This window comes from Phaethon aethereus (assembly GCF_964289735.1).
Source record: "Phaethon aethereus genome assembly, chromosome: 5".
Lineage (NCBI taxonomy): Eukaryota > Metazoa > Chordata > Aves > Phaethontiformes > Phaethontidae > Phaethon > Phaethon aethereus.
This window is the reverse complement of record NC_138579.1, coordinates 36324563-36349457: the sequence shown is the minus strand read 5'-3', so window position 1 is coordinate 36349457 and position 24895 is coordinate 36324563. Positions and strand designations below refer to the sequence as shown.

The following is a 24895-nucleotide window of genomic DNA, read 5'->3' as shown; positions in this document are numbered from 1 at the left end:
TCTTAGCCAAACTAAGAACTGATTGTTAGCAACATTTTCAAAACCTGTTGTTTGCTTTAGTTCTCATGTGACCTTAAAGAGCTAAACTTCAAGTCAGGATGTTCATAAGGTTCATGCCCTGCAAACTTGAGTGCTTAACCACCTGAGGTGCCATAAGGGTCACAACTTTTTCTGGGGAGCTGAGGCAGCTGTTTTGTTAAGTCCTGTTTAGGTGAATGGATAAGCAGAGCCTGTATCCAGAGGGAATATCAACCAGTCAAAGGAATTAACATCAGGAAATCCAAAAGTCCATAGACCTAAGCAGTTGTGATTTCAGCAGAGCAGTCAGGCAGTTTTCCCATGATGGAAAGCTCTAAGTAGAGACAAGGAAGGAAGAGTTTATGTAGATACTTGTCCTGGTTTCAGCCAGGATAGAGCTGGTTTTCTTCACAGAAGCTAGTGTGAGACTATGTTTTGGATTTGGGATGAGAAACTGTTGATAACGTGCTGATGTTTTGGGTTGTTGCTAAGTGGTCAAGGACAGTCCAACTTCTTGTGCTGGCCTGCCAGCGAGCAGGCTGGGGGTGCAGGGGAAGATGGCAGGGGGCACAGCCAGGACAGCTGACCCAGGCTGGCCAGAGAGATATTCCATACCATACGACGTCATGCCCAGTACATCAGCTGGAGTTGGCCGGGGGGCAGAAATCGCTGCTCGGGGACGGGCTGTCGATCACCGGGTGGTGAGCAATTGCTGTATTGGGCATCACTTGTTCTTGTACATTCCTTTGTCGGTATTATTATTATTGTTGTTATCATTGTTGTTTCTTTCTCTCTTTCTGTCCTATTAAACTGTTTTTATCTCAACCCACAAATTTTTTTTTTCCAATTCTCTCCCCCATCCCACTGGGGGCAGGGAGTGAGCGAGCGGCTGTGTGGTGCTTAGTTGCCGGCTGGGGCTAAACCACGACAATACTATTACGAGTTGGAATTAACCAATTTTTTAAATTTTGTGTCTTGTAAAATATCGATCCCTTTTGTTTTTGATTTTGTATATCAATTCAGCTGCTTGCGTATAGTTTCACCTGTGTTTGAAAAAAATAACTTTGCATTAAAAGCTTCCATGTCATACAGATGTCAGGCTGATGACCAGGTTATCTTTCCTTTCCTCCTTCCTCCATGTGTTCTCAAGAGAAAAAAGGAAAAAAGAAGGGGGGGAGAAGCACCTAAGCACTGGAATATTTTACTCATCTGGTGCTTTGGTCCATGCTTTGATGTTCTAATGCTGTTTTATTGGTTCTACTGTTCCAGGAACCATACAAACCCCTTAGTGTTAGAGAACATTGACAGTAAAATTTAAAGTCTTTGGACTATTTTCAATCCTTGTTTAAATTAGGATTTGATTCCTTTTTTAGTCGAGGAAGCAGAGGCCAAACCAGGGAACTGGAAATCCACTTTTGGATTAATTTTGATTTGGAAGCAGATAGAAGTGGGGCTTTGATGGTCTAAGAATGAACTCCAGTTGCTGCTTTTGGAGGGCTTTAACTTCTGGGCCAGTGTCTTACAGAAGACAGGCTTCTATTAAATCATTACACAGCTGTAATGAAAGGTCTTTTCTTTCTTTGTCTGCCAAATGTAGCCATGGTATGGATTGAGGGAAACCATAGTATGAGACCCAGGTTCTAGAAGTCCTTTTGGTAAATCTACACTATAACATTACAGCCATCACTAAACCTGTGTAATCAATGCCCAACCTCCTCATTTTTTCATTACTGATTTAAATTTCTCTGGCTTTAAGTTTCATGCTTTCAATTTTGTTAGACCTTTGGGTTTTGTTATATTCTCACTAAGTGGCAGAGCTATTTAGTACCTTGTGAAGGTACTTAAACCCCGTGATTAACCTTCATCTGATAGAATTAAGACAAAGAATTATTTGTATCTCTTGTTGTTTGGTACTTTTCCAGGTCCTCATTTGTATTTGTGATTACTCTTTTATCCTTTTGCCTGTGTATAGTGATAGTATGTCTACAGTTCAGTTTAAATCATTGTATTTAATTCCTTTTTTTTTTTTTTTTTCAGAATTCATGTGTGTGCGTGCATGGATTTGTATGTCATAATATCCTATCAGCTCTACATTTATCTGCAAAACTAAAGTTTCCACTTATTTCAGTCTGATGCATCTTCTGCCAGTTTTCCCCTCTTAGCATGGAAGACCTCTCTGCTTTATTCTCTGCTTTCAGAAGCCATGGAAAATCTGGCCATGTCATCTCAGAAGATAATGCTAATTACTGTGTTCAGATCTTCTTTTCTATCACCACTGTAAAAAGTCTTTTATTTGAGAGCCTACATCTGTACTCTGGAACCGACGGTGTTGTATGAAATACACTATGCTGAAGATGGCACATTGTTTTCTGACTCTAATGGAATGTACTTTTTTTTAATTTTTACAGAGTATCAAGCTGCCATTTTGCATTTAAAGAGAGAACACAAAGAAGAAATTGAAACATTAAAGGTATACTTTTGTAATGTTTTTTTTCTTTCCCTGACTCTAGTGCATTTTACTGATTTAAGTAGTGCAAACATATATTTTCCAAATGTTAAGAATTTAATTGTTTTTTTCTAAAGTAGTTTTCAGTTGACTGCTAACTCAGTTAAAATTAATCTAATTAAAATCCATATATGCACTCATATCTGATGGCAAAAAGCAGTTTTTTATGTTTCCCTTTTGTAGTTTTACTTACTGTTGTACTCTCAAATTCTTCCCTCTAACTCAGCAGTGCAGTACTGTTACATTTGCTTATTATGTTAAGGCACTGGCATTTAACTACTCAGTCTTTCTCAGTGAAACATACTTCTGTAGAAGCAGTTTTCTGTAATTTTAGGCTGGAAAAAAAAACCCATGATAATTCCATTTGTGAGACTTTCTGAAATTTTGTATTGAACGCTCTTTATTGATGTCTGGGTTTGGAAATGTAAAATTCACCAACTGTCTAATTATTAAAATCAGAAATAACAAAGTTTAATATTAGAACTTACTTTCCGTTGGCATGAATGACTCTGCTAAGCAAAGTGAAATATTACAAGGAATTCTTTTTTTTTTCATAAAGGCAGGAACTTAAACGGCAGTATAACTTAAAGTGAATTTGTTGAGCAGTCCTACTTTGAAGAAAAATTAACAGCATCTTCCTTTTCTCAGCAATTATGATACATTCTTACGTGTAGCTGCTCTGTGTTCTGATATAGGACTATATGCTAAATCCTTCGTGTACAAGTCATCAAGTACAAAACATTCCATATTTTCTTTGTCATCATTAAGGCGAATAGAATGGAAAAAAGCAAATTACTAACACAAGGAGTCTGATAATCCAGTATATTGATACATTGACGATGTCATTAGGCAGATCATATATAGCAATCATCAGACTAGTACGAGTACCAGATTTGTATTACACAGAGTATTTATGTCTTTGTGTCTGCACAAAGGCCAGGACATAGTGGATGTAAAGCCTGTGAAGTTGAGAAAGCTCAGTGGCGTCTTTGCGTAGACGGGGGTGGAATGATGGTAGCAGCTTGTGGAGTGGACAGGACAGGCAAAGAGTTTCTCGTGTGTGCAGCACCCCTTAAAATTCAGGACAGGGAAATACAAGCTAGCACTAAAGTCAATACAACAGCAATGTACAATAAATATTATTAATAATGTCTCTTATGAAGAATAGCATAACTCTCCCACAGCAGATGGATGCAAGGGGGATTTATTCATTTTGAGAGGGTATTTCAGAGAATACAGTCTTGATGAGAAACAAAAATATGTTTGTGCACCTCCAGCAGCCCTGGAAGCTGTAGAGGCAGAGAAGACAGGTACTTGGCACGCATCCATGAAAAATCGCACATCTCTCCAATTTAATCTTTCATTAAAAGAATGTTCGTCTTGCACAGTTTCTTTTCTGAAAGGCACTGGAGAAAAAGTAGATTAATTTATTTTCTGCTCATACCTTTGAATGATACAAACATTCTCTTTTAAATCAGAATATTGTTTTTTATCTGGATAATTTGAGTTTTCCTCAAATATCATCATGTCTTAATGATTAATTGTGTTTATGTATTACCTTGTTTAGAGTAAGGAAATCGTGAGTGGGTTGTTTCCAGAAAAGTGAAATTGTGTTCTAACTTTCAGCACCATAAAATCTTGCCATTTATGTATGTAAATGTAATTAGAAATGAGCTAAAATGCAAATATTTGCTGTCCATGATTAGTAGTAGAAAACTTCTGCATTCTTAGCAGCAATGTCCTACAGATCGTGTTTTCTTACATTGCTTGTATTTGGCAGTTATTTTCATGTTTGGTACTGTTTTATCTTACACTGTGTAGTTCCAAACTCAAACCAGAAAAGGTTATATAAATGTTTTGTAGGCCTTTTAGGTAACAGCAGTGAATTGTAAGCTCTACATCATGATGATCAGGAAAATAATTGATTCAGAAAAATAATACTTACGCTTATTGTATGCAAGACATAATTCAGACAAGATTTTTGGTTTTCCATTTTGGAGTTACTCATAAGTTACTGGAGACCTTTGCACAGAATCCTGTTTGTAATTTTGTAAGACCGATGATTCCTGAGATATAATGTGATTTTTCTTTTTACAATATTGAAGGACATAAAAACTTCCTATACCAAAGGCCACATGAAGCCAGTATCCTGTCTCCAGCGACCAGCAGTGGGTGCTTAGAAAACACTTATAAGAAATTCAGAGTGTAAGAGTAATGCCTTCTTCCTGTATAGTGCTTTTTGTTTTGATTTGGGTTTTTTTGGCAACTCTGAGTGACTTTGTCGTCTCTGTCTTGCTGCTTCTACTACCGCTGCCTCCATGCCCCTTCCTTAACGGTGTGCTGCTTGATTTTTGCACCTCAGCCCAGCTTGGTGTAAAGCATCACGTTCATAAAAGATGCATAGTGACTAAATTACTGAGAAATGTTGCCCTAGTATACCATTTCCAGCAATTAATGCCTTAAGGGTTTCCTGAAACAGAGTCTGCACACAGGTTGTGGTATATAGTACTGATGAATAAATTATGGTATCACATGCTTCTGTGACTTCTGAATGCTACGCCATCTGACTAGTGTTCCTGTTCTTTTTCTGTATGTCCTTGGCAAGGAATTCCTCGTACTGGAATATGACCCGTCATAGACGCATCCTTTTTGTTTGTACAGTTGTTTTTGAGCTGTTTATTTCTCTGGAACATGTAGAATGCCATGTGAAAATTTCTGTATAGTGCCGGACTAATAATCTTAAAAACACTTGGGCTGAAAATATTGATTTCCTATGTTCTTAATATATCCTGTGTCCGAAGAAGGTCAACACTAAGTTATTCATTTTGTGAAGTGAATGTCAAATCTTACTGCAGCATGTTATTTTTTTATAGTGTGTGAAATCTGAGAGTCAGATACTGCTACATGGTCCTGCTGCTTTGGTAAATCATAAATTGTTAGTTCTGCTTCTAAGTTTTAGTAGTTTTCTAAATGAAAGGGTGTAATTTCAAACTTTTTTCCCTTTTTTTTTATAGCCTGTCTACTTTAAGAGGTTCTTTCTCCTGTGTCCCTGATGTTCAAATATTTTAAGGAACAAAAATTTTTTCTCTGCATCTCTGTTGTTAGCCTTTATTGTTTTGTCTTTAATTCCAAAGGATTTTTCCTGGGTTTTGTGATTAATTTAAAAATTACTACTTTTCCCTGAAATCAGTTCAGTCTGTAATATTTAAATATAACAGCAAAGGGACATGATTTTTGTTCATGCTTTATGTTACCAGCATTTGCACTGATAAAAATGGAATGCGTTAGAGAAGGCCAGGCATTGTCTGTATACTCTCTTTCTTGTGGCTTTTCATTATTTAAAGGAAAGGAAAGATATATTTTAAGATAAAAAAAAATGAATTACCATATACTGCTGTACATATGGAACTTCACTTTATAAAATTTCATATGGGAACATATAGGGAAGTAAATTGTGTCATGATTTAATGTAATAACTTGTTGCATTTTATTCTTTAAGAGTATAACAGAAAAATATGGTGGTAGATATCCCAACTATTGGAAATGCTTGGGTTAAATGTGATTTTTGTACTATGTGCTGAAGGAACCTAGAGACAGAAATTTCTCTGAACCCGCTCTTTTGCAAGCTGATCCAAATCCCATATCTTGTATTTATTAAGAAGGTATCATCGTACCTTCTCTGTAAAACATTAGGAGACCCTTATTCTTTGTTATTCCTAAAATGCCTAGAAAAGTCTTAAGGAGCTGTGGAAGGTATGTGTAGGATAAAGTTCTGAAAAAATTATTAAACTGTCCTCTGGAAGTGAAAGCAAGCAAACTTATCCAGAACATAACCCTTGAAACCTGTATATAGTGGCTTGTGAGAGACCTGTTTGCTCTTTAGCAATAGAAAGTGTTCTATACTTCCGTACTATTTCTTTTGGAAGTTTTTTTTTTCCTTGACTATATGAATGAATTTCATAATGGATTTTTATTCTCTAAGATTTGTTATTGTTATGTTAATTTCCTGTAACCTTCAGATGGAATCCCCAGCGTACAATCAGAGTTTTACCACCAGTTTGAGAGGCTTGATGCTCATTCTGTAGAGAGTTGAAGTTGCAGCGAATGTAGGACGTAAAACAATCACTGGATAGGGAGGGTGAATGACAATATTGTGTTTATTTTATGTTGCCATATTTATGCTGCCACAGTAACTTGAAGCTTTGTTCCTTTTTTTATGCTACTTGAAATCAATTCTAGTCATGTAGCGTGCATCTTAATTAAATTAAGATTACAATATTTATTGCACTGAGTCTATTATTGATTAACCTGTACCGTATCATATCGCATGACAATCAGAATAACTCATAACAGCTCTTAATTGGTTCATTAATGTACATAATTCAACTGAATCATCCACATAAAGATAATCTTTAGAAAGGGTAATACAGTAGACATAAATACTTAGTTTTTACTCGTTTACTTTTAAGTACATTTAATAGTTGCTGTGTTCAGAGCATTTCTTGAATTTTTCACCTATTATTTTAAAAAAATTGAATGATACATTTTTTCAGACAAAAACTGATTTCTGTTCTCCACTGTTGAATTTTTTACTTTTCCTGCTCCTGCCGCTAGATGTCAGCTAAGCCTTTCAGAAGTAGTTCCCAAAGGCTGTCACAGCTTCTCTCTGTGTGCAGATTTCATACTTCTAAACTGTGGGAGTATGTGCGGTGGTAACATCCTGCCTGCTATTTGTGGAGCTGGCACGGTCTTAGTTTTAGGTCAGAAATTAGCTTGCACATTATGGAACTAGAATTGCAGTTGCTTAATGGATAAGTAGTAGCTGTCATCACCTTAATAGTATTTTTCCCTACAGAACCAAGTCTACAGTATCTAACAACCAACTAAGTAGATGCCAACGACTTAACATTAAATAAAAATATTATAAATGGACTACTGACTTCTGAAAGGAATGAAATAACTTCAAGTCAATATTCTGATTACAGTACTTCATAGTTAATCCAACACATAGCTGCACAAGGGTGCAGCATACTTTTTTTTTCCCTGTAAATTCATTTGATAATATGAGTAAAAAAAGTTATTTTCTTTTCCCTAATTTCTCCTTCTTCCCTGTAGCACAAAGGTACCAAATATCCTTTCATCTTCAGTTACGTGGAAGTTTAATACTAATTTTGGAAGACGGAATCAAAGTCCTAAGCTGTCCTATAACTGTGTACCGTGTGCATGGCTCTTTCTCTCTGATGCAGGTTATTAGGCTTCCACCAACTCACTACAGTTCCCAAACTGAGAATAATAGTGTCTCTAGCCATGAATCACAGGTTTTTAAATAATATTATTATATATATGATGCACATTATATAATGCACTCTATAAGAAATAAGAATACATATAACAATAAAATATAAACTATAGATAGATTGTAAAGTATGCAATAAATATTATATAACAAAATAATATTTCTACATCTCTCAAAGTATCTTGTTGCAAATTTAGAAAGAAATACCTGTATTTGCATCTAACAGTTATGAATGTATTATTGAAAGTTAAGAAATAGTGAACGGTAATGCAGTTGGTGTATAACTGCCTGTGACATTATGAAAGAACAGGCTGGCCTCATTTAGAGAAGAATGTGTCATGGGGTGTTCATAGTGACCTTTGTGGTCTGCTTAGTAATGTTTGTATTTTAGCATTTTTGTGAAGGTTTCAAGAGCTGAAATGTAGAAGTGGGTAGAAAGTAATTTCCTTTTCACAGAACTTCCGTAACTTTGAAAACAATTTCGTATCATAAATTGAGATTAAAGACCAATGCCTCCAAGTGCCACAGAAAAAGGTTGGAAAATGTGGAAGAAAGGAACGTGAAAGGGAAAGTCATAGCACCAGTCAATATTCATTTTTATTTTGTACTGAGACCACAAAGGCATAAAAATATTTTCTCAGTTACTGAGTGAAGTAATAAAGATTCACCTATGCGACAAACTTCTCATTCTTTTACAAATCTCTTTTTACATCTCTCATGCGTCACAAGTCCTTCCCTGGCCCTTTGTCTTTTTACTTGTCCGTTCATTTTCCTTCACAGTCAGTGAGCTTCCATTTGTGAATGCTTCCATTGCTCTTTAATTATAACATGAGAATGACAAAAGGTGCTGCTTCTCCCTGCTACATTTTGAGATTTGTAATTCAACTGTGGGAGGCAATGGTGAATAGTGTTGAAAGCTGTTGTATGCCAGAATGCTTCTCAAAAAAACTCTTTTATAAAAGTGGGTAATTTCACTTTTATTTTGACAATTTAAAATGTGTTTTACTTATATGTAAAAGTGAAATTTCATTGCAGCTTCAAGTAAATATTAGATGTAGTAAATATCAAGTAAAATATTAGATGCTTTAACACCAAATCAAAACATTTTAAAATAATATTTGAATTTGTCTAAATCTTCTCTTTTGTACATAGTCTATTACAACAAAGTGTAATTTTTTTGAACAGATTCAACTGAAAAATTTCTGACCTGGATGCTCTTAGGTAGGGATCTTTATAATTCCTTTCTGGAAAAAAAGAGATTTTTTTTTAATTCCCACGCCCACCCTGTGCATATCTGAATTCTTGGCGTAGGATAGAGATTTCACAATTTGTCAGAAGTCACTATGTTTTGGAATCACCTATTAAAATATGGGGGCCAATGACGAATAGTGTTGAAAGCTTTGATATGCCACAGTACTTAACAAAACAACATTTAAGAAGTGGATAATAAGCTGACTTTTGGTAATAAAATTTTGCTTCAGGATGCTGAGATTGTTGGTTTTAACCTTGATAAAATGAAATGCATCTGTAAGGTGGCTAGCTGCTTTGTGTGTTCTTTGCTGGATTTTCATGTCCCAGCATGCACAAATGGAAGAAAATCTGTATCATGTATGCTTCTGTCTGGTGAAGTGGAGTTGCAGCTCAAAGGAGCAGCCAAGGTCAGCAAGGGTTTATTAGTCAGTCTTTCCTAATGAGCAGTTCAAGCTTTTCAGCGTTTCCATGTGGTGTTACTGATGAAGGTCTCCCAGCTTGCAGTTAATTATTGATACTATTCTTGCCTAACTTGAAATGTTTCAGTCTTTTGTGCTTAGCTGCTAAATGTATGGTTTCACCACTGTGTGTACTGTGTGTCTTTAAGAATCTTCTTCTTGGCCACTTTGTCCTCATGTAGGAATTCTCACTGTTCAGTGTGGAGCCTACAGTGCAAGACAGTGAAAATATAAAGATTGAGAAAAGCATAAAAAATATGAGAAACAAGGGACTGAAATCCCATGAAATTGTATTAAAATACCTATTTCGGTACGCTCAAGGCTCCCAGACAATGGGAGCAAGTTTATCTTTAAAGTATGTATTTCCTGAAATAGAAAAATTCCAGCAGAAGAAAAATCACCCTGTAATGAAAAGTTTGCATGACCAGTGCTAGAGAAGGTGGAGTAGCAGACTAGGGAATGATAGCAAAGGACAAGAGCAATAAAGCAATAACTTTCTACAGGGTGCCTACAAGCACACAAAGAGCTAGCAGGAAGCACTTTAATCTCTTTGGAACCACTTGTTGACAATTGCATCTTCATTCAGAAAGGAAGCTTGAAAAGATTCTTCATGTTGTGTGAAGATATGCCCTAGTTCAGTGCTTAACTATGTTTTTAAAACTTCCACATTATAATTCCTGTATTCATGTCACACTCTATATCAAATTCTTGGTGAAGTTTTAAGTCTCTCTGCTGTGCTCTGATGCTTACATTAAGCAAATTTCTCTCCTCTTCCCTATTGACTTCCTATTTTCCATATTTTTGATACAAGGGGTGCTTTTCATCCTTGTTTTCTTTTAATCATATGTTTACATTGTTATTGTTTTCTTATCAGATAGCTTGAATATCCAGGAAGACTCTTCTGTTGTATTGTTTGGGTTTTTTTGCTGCTATTTCTCATGTCTTATTCCCACTCTATTATTTTCATCAATACAATTTCACTGTAAGAACTTGGATTGTTTAGACTTCATGTCAGCTGCAGAATGCTGTTAGTTCCAAATGTTGATCCAAGGATTCTCCTGTTTATTTAAGAAGTTACCACAGACCATGTTCCATATATTGAATATAGTGAAAATTTCTTTAACTCTGTTTCAGCACGTGGACACGGACATGGTATTACATAGTTAAAATGTGTGTAGAAATCAACAAGATAATTTATAGCTTTAAAACTTCAGCAAGACTGAGCTCCTGCTCAAATTTAGACCCATTACAAAACACTCTGCTTAATTAGGGCTAAAATGAAACTCTTCTAAAAAAAATCATTATAAACCCCTGCATTTATCATAGTTTGTGAAAGTTAATTGAGTCACCTTGAGTAAGTATGTTAAGCACTCAAGAGAATAAAGTAGAACACATACTGTGAACATGATGACATTTTATTTTAACAGATTTGGAAGACCTCTGTTAACATATAAAACAATTGTCTACAAGAGAATTTAAGTGAAATACGATCATGGGAGTATAAAAGCCACTAAAAATTAAGTAGTATGAATGTTATCTTACCATTTTGATTTTGAAAACATGTACCCCGTGCCTCCTTGCCAAAATTGTCTGCTTTTTGAAATGTACTACACAAGATGTTTGTTTGAATCTAATAACTGTAAAGCATTTCTCTGAATGAAATACAAGATTTTCTGTAGTTTAAAAACTCTGCCTCTAATAGTCCTGGTTTTAGAATTGAGACAAATTTGGCAAGGATGAACATTTTGCTGATAGAGGGAGAATGTATCTGAAATTGTAAGTTAAAACTTCTGAAACAAAACTATTTTTTCTCATACTCGGTAAAGACTTCAGATTTTAGCAGCTTCTGACTTTTCAAATCTGGTGCTCATTGTACCTATTGCATCTTCTGGTGCTGACCAAAGTTTTAATGTGCCATTTCCACAAAACCATCAAAGATACCAAAGCCACCAAAGTTGTTATAAAATAACACTGGGGCAAAACTAAGTTCCACTGATTAATGGGTGTCAGAAGTTACTCTTGGTTAGTGGGGATCACCCTTCCAAGGATGCTTTGAAACTGAAATATAGGAGCCTGTCTCCTGACCTCCTTTTTGATGATGAGGCAATGGGGGGAAAAAAAGCCACTGGAATTTGAAGCAGGCTACGAGAGCTGGAAAGATGTAGGGAGATGTGAAAGGTGGAGCTTGAGGTAGAAAGTGGTGTGTACCCATACTGTGACGAGACTGGCAAGCTGGAGGGGGGAAAGAAGTAGTCTGGAAGTTAAGACAGAAGACTATAGGAGACAGCTTGCAGAGTCTTGGATCTGGGCATCACGATACCTGTTTTACTTATAAGTGGACAGTTTCCCTCAGAATATGTATCCTAGAATGAATACAGTCTATTCAGCATTTGATTTTATTTTTGTTGGTCAGTGAGTAATGCCCTCCCTGTTTATTAATCAAAATGTGATCTGAATATAGATAGTTTCATTATGGATTTTCCAGTGTCACAAGCTTTCATTTGTCAGGATATTTCATATGTATAAATTGGATTTTACAATATGTATTCAGATAGGGATGTATTATTATTACTCATATTTTATGCACAGAGACCTAGGGTATAACAAATTTATTAGGCTGCTTACGTTTGCATGTATGTTCATATCACAGTTCATTTTTAACTTCCTTTGCAACTGTAAATTGGATCCCAGAATCTCAAGACAGTTGCTTAGAAAATGAGGTGTATCATTGGTTACCACCTCAGAAACACTGATTAAAATGACTTGTGATTCATCTTGCAGGAACTTTGCAGTTTGAGCAAGTGTAGAATCTGCTTTTCTACATCAGCATTATCATGCCTTTACTATAGTACTGTTGTGTCTCTTCCTGAGGTTCCATGTTTTGTTCTTTATATACCTTTCAACTTCAGCACACATAATGCAGAAGCCTTTAAAGCTTGGAGCTTTTTCATAATACGTTTTTTAATTAAGGTGTGGAATAACTCCCATCATGTTCACTGAATGAGACACTGGTTCTGTGAAAGAGAAGGTTTCTGTGTAGATGCACTACATGGAAACATTGACAGAGGGGGAGAAAATTAAGGTTGCTCTGACAACCATACTTGTAGTTTTCCCTTTTGAGTAATTGACCATGGTTGTTTTTTTAACACATTTTTGTGTGTGCAATATTTGCTTCAAATTCCTTAATGGGAAATTCTAGAATAATGTGACGAAGCATAGTTAGCATGTAGTATACCTTAGTTTAAAGTAGATATGTCTTCTACACAATTACAGGGTCATTTCTGTAATTGATGTTATGCTTCTGTTTTTCCAGGTAGAATCTCTAGAGTTCATAAGCTGTATCTTAGATAAGTGTACTGGTGTCTTTATCTCTTAAGTGTAGCATAAACTTCTCTACAATGTTAAAAAGAAGACTAGTTATGAACACAGTGTTGAGTTTTCTTCTAAAGGTTACCTGATTGGTTAATGTTTAAAGACTGTCTTCTGTTTTTACCACTAATGTTTATGATAGTGTCTGCAGAATTGGAAGCTTCCTAGTTAAACTAAGATACAAGTCATGAAAGATAACCTTGTGTGTGTAGGATCTCCTCATGTACTTTGCCTTGACAAAGATATCTGCAGTTTGAATTTTCTCTTTAATCATTGTAATTGAGGCAAGTATTACATTGTCAGTAGGAAAAGTTTTTTCTATAACAAAGTTGTGAAGAAAGAAATAGATTTTTTTTTTGTCCTGCCATACAAAGTGTGTAACAATGAAAATTGTTGACTTCTGAATGTGAAATTAAACACTGCCTTCATGTCCTTTGCTATAGAGAAAGAGGAAGTATTTTTTGTAGTATAATGTATTTTTTGTTGAAGACAAGACTGTTTCAGCAAGCAATCCATTTGCTTTGACATGTTGCGATCCCTCTTTATAACACATGAGGAATGTGATAATTGTAAGCATCAGAGAATTACTCTTTTAGATTACTATGTTCCTTAAAGTAAAATTGAACCTGTGTTGTTACTTTGATATCTCGTGTCAGAAAGGCCCCAGAAAATTAATTTCCCTCCATAGCTAGAGAAGTGAATGGCTTCCTACACCTCAAAATCTTTTAGCTGTTTTCACTGCACATGTGAACTCTCTCTATATTGGTGGAGAGGCTAGTCATCTCCTCAGTGTAGGTATTCTTAGAAGTTTTAGAGAAAAATGATGTTCATACAGAGTGCAAGTCTTCAATTTCTATAAATGTACAGTTACTGTATTTTATTCTCATAGCACTATTTCACTGAATATTTCCTGTTGAAAAGTAGTGTTCATTGTTGCCCGTTATCCTTCTATAGATATATAAGTTTATCTTTGCTTACTGTTTTCTATGTGTTCTACTTAACACTGCTTTTTGCTTTGACTTTTGCTTCAACCAAATCATTGGTTGCAACTTAGCAAAATGTGATATATATCATTACTTTCCTATGTAATTACAAAGCTTTGTTATAATGGCTTAATCTTGAAGTCTGGTTGCCAAAGAAATTAGTTCTTTATACTGTGAAACAATGTTGACAGTAAACTCTCCTTTCCCCTGCACTCCCTCCCCAAAAGAAAAGGAAGAAAAGAGAAGAAAAACAAGGTTGCATTACAATTCTGGCAACATCAGCCACACTAATAAAATCAAATTCAATGTTGTTTTACGACTTTGAATTTATGTGACTGCACAGGATCAAAGGATTTGTATCCCACTGGACTGCAAGGTCTATAGTTCATGGCAAAAAAACTCATCAAAAAGAACATTTTAGTAGTAAGGCTTTTCATTTTAATCAGCCACAGTAATAAAAAAGCTGTTAGGTGTCCAAAAACATTCTCCCAAGATCAGAGACAACTTGCTCTCTACTACAATCAGTTTTCTTATTGGATCCATACTACCTCTCTAGTTTTTGTCACTGAAACTTCATCTTCAACTTGTTTTCAGCCATTTTTTGCATTGTTTTCACATTTTACATGCCAAATCATTATATGTATCAGTAAAAGTAATGACTCATATAATTTCCCTGGCAAATGAGAAATATTGTAACTTCTTCAAAGTAAATTGTCATCAAAAGAAGTGGTAACTAAAATAGAATTTTAAATACCAGTCTATATTTTTATATATTGCATTTTAAAATATTTGAATAGCAGTAATTTATTTTTCTTCTCCTTGGATATAATCTTTTAAACACCACCACAAAGCACAGTTTTTACCATTTTTGTATCTATACAGACGTAGTAACCTAGGCTGTCCTAGGACTAAGGTAGCAGCTGCAAGTGAGAAATAGAATAGGGAACTACAATGTTTGTGATAGGAAAGGCTGTTGTTATCATGTTTGGATTCAGTGTGTTAATTGTTCATGGTCCTACTTCAACAAAAGTTTGAAATGAATTTTTAACATATGGTGTGGTTTCATTCTTTAATTAGCTTGGCCTCAGAGAAGTTGTATGGAGTATATCATTTACATTTATTGGTGTGTTGCATGCTGAATTGCCTCATTCCATTCTGCAGAATTTAAATGTTTAATGGAGTTTAACAATATGTAGAGATTTTACCAATGAAATTGTCCATGAGAGTATCAGTTTTCCTTGAAATTTACAGGTATGTCTCAGTTTAGCTGGCCACCCCTTTTTTACGAACTGTGCAGGTTTTATTTTTGCTAGCATAAACTAGCTTACATTTAGGAAGAATCAACCCACAGTCACTTTCTGCAAGGATCGCTCCCTTTCTGCATGGCATGACACATACTGGGTGTTACATGGCCTCTTGTAGCTGCTGTACACTACTTGCAAAATTCTAGTGGGTGTGGTAGTCCCTTCTCACTGCTACCTGAGATATGTGCAGGCTTATATTGGGTTTTGTCAGTTGAATGTTTTCATGGTTTTATTCTTTTTTAAAGCATTCATTCAAATGAATAGAAACTTTAGTATTAGCGGGAATTTTATAAGTCAACTACCAAATATGTAAAATCTACATAAAATGGTAAATTCTCTACTGTTAATATTTATTTATTAATAACCTGAAATTTACACCTTTAAGCACATGTTGTTAACACTTGGCTTTATTAAGTAATATTTTGTCTGGTTTTTTAGACTAGACTAGACATTTTTAGCTTGGTAAATACACCTGTGGCAAGAAGTTAGTGAATCCAAGGTATTAATAATTTTCTGCTTGATATTATATATCAGATTTAAGAAGGATTTAGATTCCAGTGAGATTTCTCTGTGGGCACAGAAATGCCACAGCAGAGTACATCACTTACCAGGTGCTAAAGCTGATATAATAGCATCCATAAATATGGAGTATGCTGTGGAGTACAATGAGTATTATTAGAGATATTTTTCCATATACTGGAATTCATAATATTTTCAGGATTTTGAGAGATTACCAAGAAATTTCAAGGGCACATCAAGGGTTCTGTCTGGGTGTTTGATTAGCAGTTACAGAGAGGAGGAGGGATTTCCTCTTAATAAGAGGGTCCATCTGAGTAAAATTACATGTAAATAGGACAGCTGTAGAAAAGCAAGGACTAGAGATGAGCTGTTGTGAGCTATGCATTGCATAACAAAATTGTCTAAGTGAGTTAATTTGTGTAATCTATAATGGTTGGGTGGTAGTTACTAACAGCAAAAGGCCTGAGGGGAGGATATGCATATATGCAGGAAACAAAACCTAGATGAATGTGATTTTTCAGAAACATTTAAGGAGCAGACACAAAGCAATCGGCATGAGGAAAGCAAACTTTAAGGCAACTGGGAAATCATTCTGCGAGGAGCATGGAAAAGAGGACAGAACATTTAGGAGAGAATCGAAGATCCACAAACAGCTGGAAGAGGAAATGCTGAAGCTTAGAAGAATATAGGACTGTCATAATGCAAGGGATGGTTTGTATCCTGTAGGGAACAGGCCCTTGAGATACATGGTCCTAGTCAGAAAACAGCTACAGAGCCCTTGTGTCATAGATCTGCTTTGTATGGCTATTCATACTCTTCCTATAATAACAACAATGGAGGGGTGTTCATTACCTTTATACTTACATGGTCACTGAAAGCTTAGCGCTGATGTGAAAGAATGAGCTGAATCAATTCCTGCTCCCACTATATTCCATTGCCAGCAGACTTATTAAAAATAAGTTCCAGTTCTGGGTTTTTATTTTTTTAAACTTTTGGTACATATTTTTAAACAAAACAAACCAGCTATTTCTCATTTATTGTCTTTGTAGAGCTACTAGACTCAATATGTACAAATGCGCTGGCCAAAAGCTTGCGAATCTTTTGACAGGCACTTCTTGTTGGAGACAGGCACACAGGCTTTGCGACTGGAAGGATGGTAGCCTGGCTATTATTGATTCTGGGTCCTGGAAAACAGTAAAGAGGAGGAAGAGAAAGCAGAAAGCATATATAAAGAATCAAATTGCTAAGGAATGGGATTTAATTTAAGAGAAGAATAATTTTATAGTAATATAATAAAATTTAAGGGTGACAACAAGCCTATAATGAATATAGTCATTTCAGTGACACATTTCTCACGTAGTATACAGTTGAATACGCATAGAAGATAAAATAGGAAAGACAAAGAGAAAACCAGCAGGGTTTTTTGCTAGGAAATGAGTTCAGGGAGCAAAGCAAAGGGGTAGTACAACTGCGATCCTGTACAGAGGGAGTAGAGTGAAGAGTAGCTGAAGGTGTTAAGAACTTTTCTTAATTTTGTATGCAGAACTGAGTCTGTGGAAAAGAAGTATTCAAAATGTGTTCTAAATGCAAACTAATTCTGAAATGGCATGAAGAAGATGTTACTGGCTACATCAAGAATAGTTTTGACTGAAACAATGAATTGGAAGAATATTAGAAACATATAAACATAAAAGAAAATGTAAGAATATGTTAATTTAAATACTCACCATAAAAATGCCATGCTTGATTTGAATGTTTTTGCCGTAGCAAGAGTAGATATTATGTTAATACCTTCAGTTTCTTATTGATTTTCGGTATTCTGAGAAGTGAAGTTTTGAAGTTTTTCTAACAAACAATAAGAAAATACCAGAAATAACAGCAGAGTACAAAACATAGTGCATTTCTCAAAAATTATTTTTCCTTAGGTTGCCTTTAAATACCTACTTTTGAGTACATTTCTTTCTCATACATTCATTCAGTTGTTCATTTACCTGTTTGTTTTTATGAAGTTGACAAGGAAAAAGATGAAATTAAGTGTGTCGTAGCAATTATTTCAATGCAATCAAAAAGGTGAAAGAGGGAAGTAGTAGAAAAAACTTCTTTACTATCTTCTTCCCTTTATACCAGTCTAGAAATACAAGGGTTTATTTTATTTTGTATCCATCTGGATTGGTGGATTGGCATAGGAAGGAGAAATTCAGGAGTGAATTCAAAATTCCAGGTTGATGGCATTACTTTGTTCTTTCTGGTAGATAATTCACACGACTTGCACAGTTATGCTGACAATCCTTTTTTACATTAGTCAGACCTTCAGATAGTATAAATATAAGTCTTAAAAAGACTGGTTATGTTAACTGGATCAAGCTTTCTGTTTTCTGTTACACTTTCAGTAACAACTTCCTTCAGCTCACAGTAATACGCATTTTATAATGGAATAGAACTTTTAACAACTTCACTCATTATATGAATATGCATTGTTTAAATAAAGCAATCCATCTGTTAAGTATGGCTATGAAATATTAAGTAAGGAAGGAAGTAATTATGGAAGATGCATTCTGTGCCATTTTAAATGTGTAACTGATATAATGAAATATTCAATTAAAATTCTTTGAACAGTATATACAACTTGATCATCTAGGTTTCCTTTTCATAAATAGAGATTTTTACTGTTCTATTTTAAATAGTTAAACTGTTAAAGATCTGCTTTGATTTTTGGATATTTTGGCCTGTCAAAATGCACTTTCACTACAGTGTTGAATAACTGTGCAACTTAGTTGTTGGAAGAAGAATATTTTATTTTTTTATGGTATAATCAAATAGCTACATGCTTGGTGTCTATTTATAGGTTTTACTTAAGTGAAGTAACCTGAGATTGAGGACCTCTTCATAATATATCCTTATAGAAGTGGTGGTTGTTCAAAGAATCACAAATCAATCTTTACAAGTAATTGCAGGTGTTGTTAAATCAGAAGTTGTATTTCATAACATATCAAACATGATATATATTTTCACAGGAAATATTTAAATTATCAAACTTGAAGTGAATTAGTGCTTAAAATGTTCTGTGAATTTTAAGCCACCTGTAGTCCTATATATAAGTAATTACACAGGTGATTTTTTTTTTTTTAATTTTGTATGTTGCAATGTAACTGGGAATATTTTAATGATGTGCTATACCAATAATTTTGTACTCCAGAATATTTCTTTCTCAACTACTGAAATGCCAATAATTGTTAAATAACTAAATATTCAACAATATATTAAAAAACAGTGTTCTGTATATGTGCTATGGTTAAATTTCCTCCCAACTACTTTTGCTACGTTTGCTTTATAAAACTATGTATTTTTAAATCAGAAAGAGAACTGGGCTCTGTATACATAGCCTATACAAATATTTAGAGTTCTGGGAATATTTGAGAATGGTCAGTCATCTGGCTTATTTTTTACTATGAGGTGTAAGAATAATCTGTACTGCGTACCCCTGGAAATGGTGAGATACCATATGTAACTAATTATATTTTTTGAGGTATTTGTTAGAGAGTTTTGATTTTTATGTAAATTGGCATAGGTTTAATATTTTTTCATTGAGAAATCCTTTGCTAAATCTCTGATTGTTGTTAAAATTTAAAACAAATGTATGTTTTTTCAAGGGCAGAGATTTAACAAAAAAGGACTTTTTTTTTCTTTTCAACACAATACAAGAATAAAAAGTGTGAGCTCTTCCAAAAACTGAAGATGAAATTACTTAGACTGAACAAAAACAAAATGTCAGAGGCTGCCTGTGAAAAATGTGTTTTTCCTCTCTTTTCTATGCACAGTACTTTCATGGCCAGAATATTATTAAGAAAAAAAAAGCTGTAAAGTCTATAAAAATATTTTTCATCGTCAACTCAATAATTCTTACACTTTTTTCTTTTATTTTTCTCTCTTTCTCTTTCTTTCTCTCTCTTTCTTTTTTTTTTTTTTTTGTTTTTTTTTAACACTCCTAGTAACCCCCTCGGAGCATTTCCACTTCTAGAAACCATATCCTTAGATACTTTGTGTCGTCTTTGTCCCCATTTTTTTCATTTTCATGGCTTGGCATAAGTAACTAATTAGATGTAACAATCAGTGTGTAAAGTCAGAGAAGGGAATAAAATCAAGCTCACTTTCTCTATACTATGTTGTTTTTCCAGGCTAATTAGAGTAAAAACTAGTAAAAGTGTGTGTTTCTCAGTGAAAGAAGAGGTCTGTCTCTGATATACATAGAACAGCTTTGTTCATTAAAGACGTGCCATTTTTACACAGTTGCTTTTCAGAGTAGAATTGCACTATAAACACTAGCGAAAAAATATTATACACTAACAGTGAAGCATTAACTTGCTAGTTTCAAAGCAAAAGTTCTGCATGTTGCTTGCTCTAAACAGCATTTTAGAGAACTTTTTTTTTAAGCCTTGCTGTTACACTTCTCAGGATTTTTTTTAAACGTTTATAGTGCAAATAAGTCTTGACTAATAACAAGCCAGCAACTAATTTTTGAATGTAGATTGCTGTAGAGATTTATGGTTTCCTCATATTCGTACATAGAACTTGTTCTAAAACTTTTCATATCAGAGCAATTCTATGTCATGGTTACAAAGTCTTTGTCCATATAAAATCACATTATATAAAGCAGTAACACAACACACGTACTTCAGCTGATTGCATTTCATTGACTGTATAGACTGGAACTGACTGTATTGACTGTATTAAATGAAACTCTAATCTTTCTGTCCCCTATCAGAGCACAGAGAAAAGCTGTCACATTGGTATCGAGATTTGTCTGTGTCAATCCACGTTATCATTTCAAAGACATTTCGACGACCTGTAGGTTACATTCTGTATGAGAGTATTTAGTTGTCATCTTTTGTGATTAATTACATGCTTTATCATCTGAGACTGTAATGATTAATGGAAGTATGGTACACTGATTCAATTTTGGGTCTTTTTCTTCCTGTGAACATATGCTTCATGTGTTCCTGAGTCTCCTGGGACCAAGGCTGAGCTGTTGGTATTACTTCAGAAAATATATCTGCCTTTTTTCTGTGTTGTGTCAAGTCACTTAGCAGGTGCAAAAAGGAAGCCATTGGAGTCATACAGCAGAGGGCTGGGTGTCGGGGGAAAAGAAAGGCAGGAAGACTTCAGAAAGCCGTTCCAAAAACTCTTCTTATTTTCCAGGTTACAGTGTATCAATATTTTGGATATTTGCATAATCATTTTTGTATCATGGCAATATCATGTATTTTAGTAGAAGGGTTGATTTATTTTATTTTTTTTAGGGGTAGCTTTTATTTTACCCATTAATGGTAGTATATTTTCAGGAAGAGTGTAATACAGGTCTTCTAAGTTTGTATATAGATGTCTATGTTTAAGGGAACTGGGAGTTAGCTGGGATCATTTGCTCTGGTGAGGTGATTTTACTCAAGGAAAATGGATCGTGCCCATTCCAATGGCAGATACCAGGCAAACCTTGAGAAATTAAAGAAACTCATTTGTGAGTACAGCTGTACTGGTGAGGCTTGAATAGCAAATAGGCATGGACCTTATTGTGTCAGAAGCAGAGGTGCAAAAACTGAAACCTGCGTTCCAAGCAAGGGCAGATTTGGAAGCAAAATAAGACTTATCAGGGAGAGGGTTAGACCAAGCTTCCTATTTATTCAACCTCTTCAAAATGGATATTGGGTGCAAGCAGAAAGCCTGTGGAAGAGGAAGTACATCAGCCAGGAAGGCTAGTTTTAGAGGTCAGAAAAGCACAGGATTAAAAGGTCAGTTGACATACTCAAGCTGAATTACATCTCGCAAAGCAAATTTAAGGGTACAGTGGAAGTATTCTTCAGCAATCAAAACAGAAACAAACTAAGGAAACAAAGGGCACGTTATCTAGTAAGGGTGAGGTGGAGACAAAAGGCGATGTAGATTGAACCTAGAAAATTAATACCGAATGAGCTGCCCCAGATTTTAATAGCAGTGATCATGAACACAGGAGCAGCATTTTTCTTAAACTGAACATACACACAACTACTCGTAGCTGAATAGAGCACAGGAATTACTTTTTTACATATGACGTTTCTATTTATATATTCTAATATGGAGTTGTTGAGTCATGATCAGTTTGTGACATGCTGTCCTTTGCAAATCCTTTTCCCCTAGGATTGCCGTATTAATGATCAGTCCCTTCAGTGGCTATGTACACTGCAGTTCTCTTTTTTGAATAGTAGCATATATTTTCAGACCGCTTCCTTGTCTGATAAAATTATTATGAATTCTGCATTCTAACGGTGTTCTTTGGCATACTGGTGTAGCATTGTTTGCATATTTAATAATAGCAATGAATGCAGGAAAGATTGTACCAAGGTAAAGTGATTCTTTTCAGTAGCATATTGCTGTGTGGATTAGGTTTAAGATGCTCGAGGTACTTTCAAATATATGATTGAAATCTGATTTCAGCACATTGTCTTTTACAGTACATTTATTTATATATTTATATTTTCTTTCAGGCTGGTAGTATGAAGAGGAAACAGTAATAAGGTTTTATTGAAATGTACCTGCCTCTCATATTTGTAACAGTAATCTGGAGAAAATATATCTCTCCTGTCATGGAAATTTAGGCAGCTCTAGGTTTCAATTTTGTGTGTGTGTGTGGGTACAGGAGAGGGAGGAATATGCAACAACAACTAGATAATGTCACTGACTGGCGCGCAAGAGTCATTGACACAATGAGAAGCCAGAGATCCTCTACATGCCAAGGCCTGAGGGCTTAATTTGATATAGTCTCTGAAGGAGTGGATTAATACTGCAAGAAAGTGTAATGGTCCGGGAGTAGAAAAATGTGTTTCTTGCACTAGTTTGTTGGGTGTTGAATCTGCATATACAATCCCAATTTCTTATATCAATGTTGTTGAGAAGCAGGCAACCAGGCTTCTAAACAAGTCAGCAGAATGGCAAATGCTTTTTTCAAGTGAAAAAAATTGTTACACTGTATATCTAAAACATGCTGATGAACATCTCCCAAATTGTTCTTCATAACGTGTTGCTTTCATTTTACAGAAATTTATAAGGACATTTTACTCTGATATGTTTCAAAATCCTCTACCCTTCTTCAGGAATAAATAATGTTAAATCATTCTGCATAGGGTGGCATTCTAAGCTTTAGTTTCCAGCCTTCTTCCTGTATCTTCTGTCCCTCCAGCCTTCTTCACATACCTTCCTTCCCTCAAACATCTTGTTTCGTGCTGAAATTTTCTTTCCCATTTCATTCTGCTTAAATGAGCTGTGACCAAACTATTATAATCTGATGATAGCCTTTAGTCAGTGTTCATCTTAACAGCAGTTCCCAAAGATTCTAGGAGTCTGGTGCGTGCCATGCCATGAAAACAGACTCAGTGTATTGCCAACATGATAGCAATTGCTGACATGATTCAGTAACAAGATACTGAATAATTTGAACTATATCTATCTATCAACAAAATAATTTATTCAAATCCCTGTGGATCCGAATTTAGCTAAAAATTGGTTCTTCCCAGCAGCCACAGGTATTATTATGTAGCCATCATAAACATTTTAAAGGAGTGTTGCTAGACAGCTAAATAAAATAAAATAGAACTGTAAATAGAACTGTAAGCTTTGGTAGACATAAGTATACTATAGTAAAAAAGCTTGGGTTCCCATTTAGATGAAAACAGTATTTTAACTGGAAAGGTTGTGCACAATGCTTCTAACGCTAATTTTCTATTCAATAAAATGTCTCTGTGTTCACATTATATTAATATTTCAGGATTCTGGTGACAGCATATAGTGTAAAAGTAATTTTGATTCATTTATTTCCCACTTGAAATTGTGAGATAGAAATACTTCTATTATATTCCATTTCAGTATGTTAGATTTATTTATAATGTAAAGTGTAAAAAGATTCCATTGTTCCTATCCTTTGTTTTATGAATTGTAAGAAAGAAAAGATTTGCCTGGATATGTACTGTATCACCAATTGCTATAGCAATATTTAGTGACTTAGAGTTAGTATTTTTATTATAAAGATAAATTTGATGTATCATGCATCAGAAGGATTCTAAACTAATACAAATCCCACAAGTTCTAAAGAACAACCCATTTGTAAAGTCAAGAAATGCTCTTGCATAATGAATGGTTGTATTGATGAAAAGTTTGCATCAAAATTTATTTAACTTAAACTTTGTTTAATTTAATCAATTGAATTTAGTTAATTTTAGTTAGTTTAGTTTTAGTTTGAGTTTTTCGTAGGCTCCTTTGGGATTTGTATATTGAGGTCTAGTGATTATCAGTAAGTATTCTGTAGCCTGAATTCTAATATTTCATTCTAATGGGTGGCGCCAGGTGAAATGTTTTAAGCCACAGACAAGTGAAAATTCTAATGTTTTTTAAAAATTATTTTTACTTATTGACTTATTTTCAGGAGTCAAAGGTGCCTAAGTGTAGTACACACTGATTTTCTTTATTATGTAATGTATCTAATGTATCTAACTAGTCCTTAGTGGTATACTAAAGAAAATGTAATAGACTTTATACATACTTGTCATATTAAATGACAGAAAGAGAATGTTTAAATTCTACCTGTATGGAATGACTGGATGCTGTTTGATCTCCATTTGATTTATTATAAGATTTTAGAGCATTTAATCTCTTTCGAAGAAATATGTGCCAGGAAGCAGACCTTTATGAAGAATATGTATGTATATATAAAAATAATACATATTAATAATAGATGTGCTTGAAAATTTTGTTGAAAATACCATCATAGTTATGTAAACTAAAAAGATTTCAATATTAATCTTATTTTGGTGAAGTTTTGTTTTGAGATGTAAGGTAATTAAAATAAAAACTTGTTTTATTACTTACTGCTCTTTTATATTGCAGTCAGTTGGAGAAGATTGATCTTCACCATTGATGAGATGTTCAAGGCAGATTCCTAATGTATCATTTTTATTAAGCCTGCTTTTTGTTTTTGAGCTTAGCGATTTTATCTGTAATTTTAGCTTTAATTCTTGTTTATGTTAATCATTTCATTATTTTTATTAACAGAAAATAATTTTGAAAATGCGAAAGAGTAAAAAGCAAGACAAAGCATAAAACTACCCTTTCAAATATAATTTTGATTTTAAACCACCAATTTTATATTGTAAATTAAAGACTGAAGTTCT

At 34.5% G+C, this 24895-nt stretch overlaps 1 protein-coding gene across 1 annotated transcript in view; it reads left to right on the top strand.

Moving 5' to 3' along the window:
• Positions 1–24895, top strand: part of FMN1 (formin 1) — a gene marked incomplete at both ends in the record, with an annotated part of 144345 nt that overhangs the window by 24374 nt on the left and 95076 nt on the right. Inside the window, one exon of the mRNA XM_082000470.1 lies at positions 2427–2488. Within this exon, the coding sequence (XP_081856596.1) occupies positions 2427–2488 (62 nt within the window). The remainder of the gene's footprint in view (positions 1–2426; positions 2489–24895) is intronic.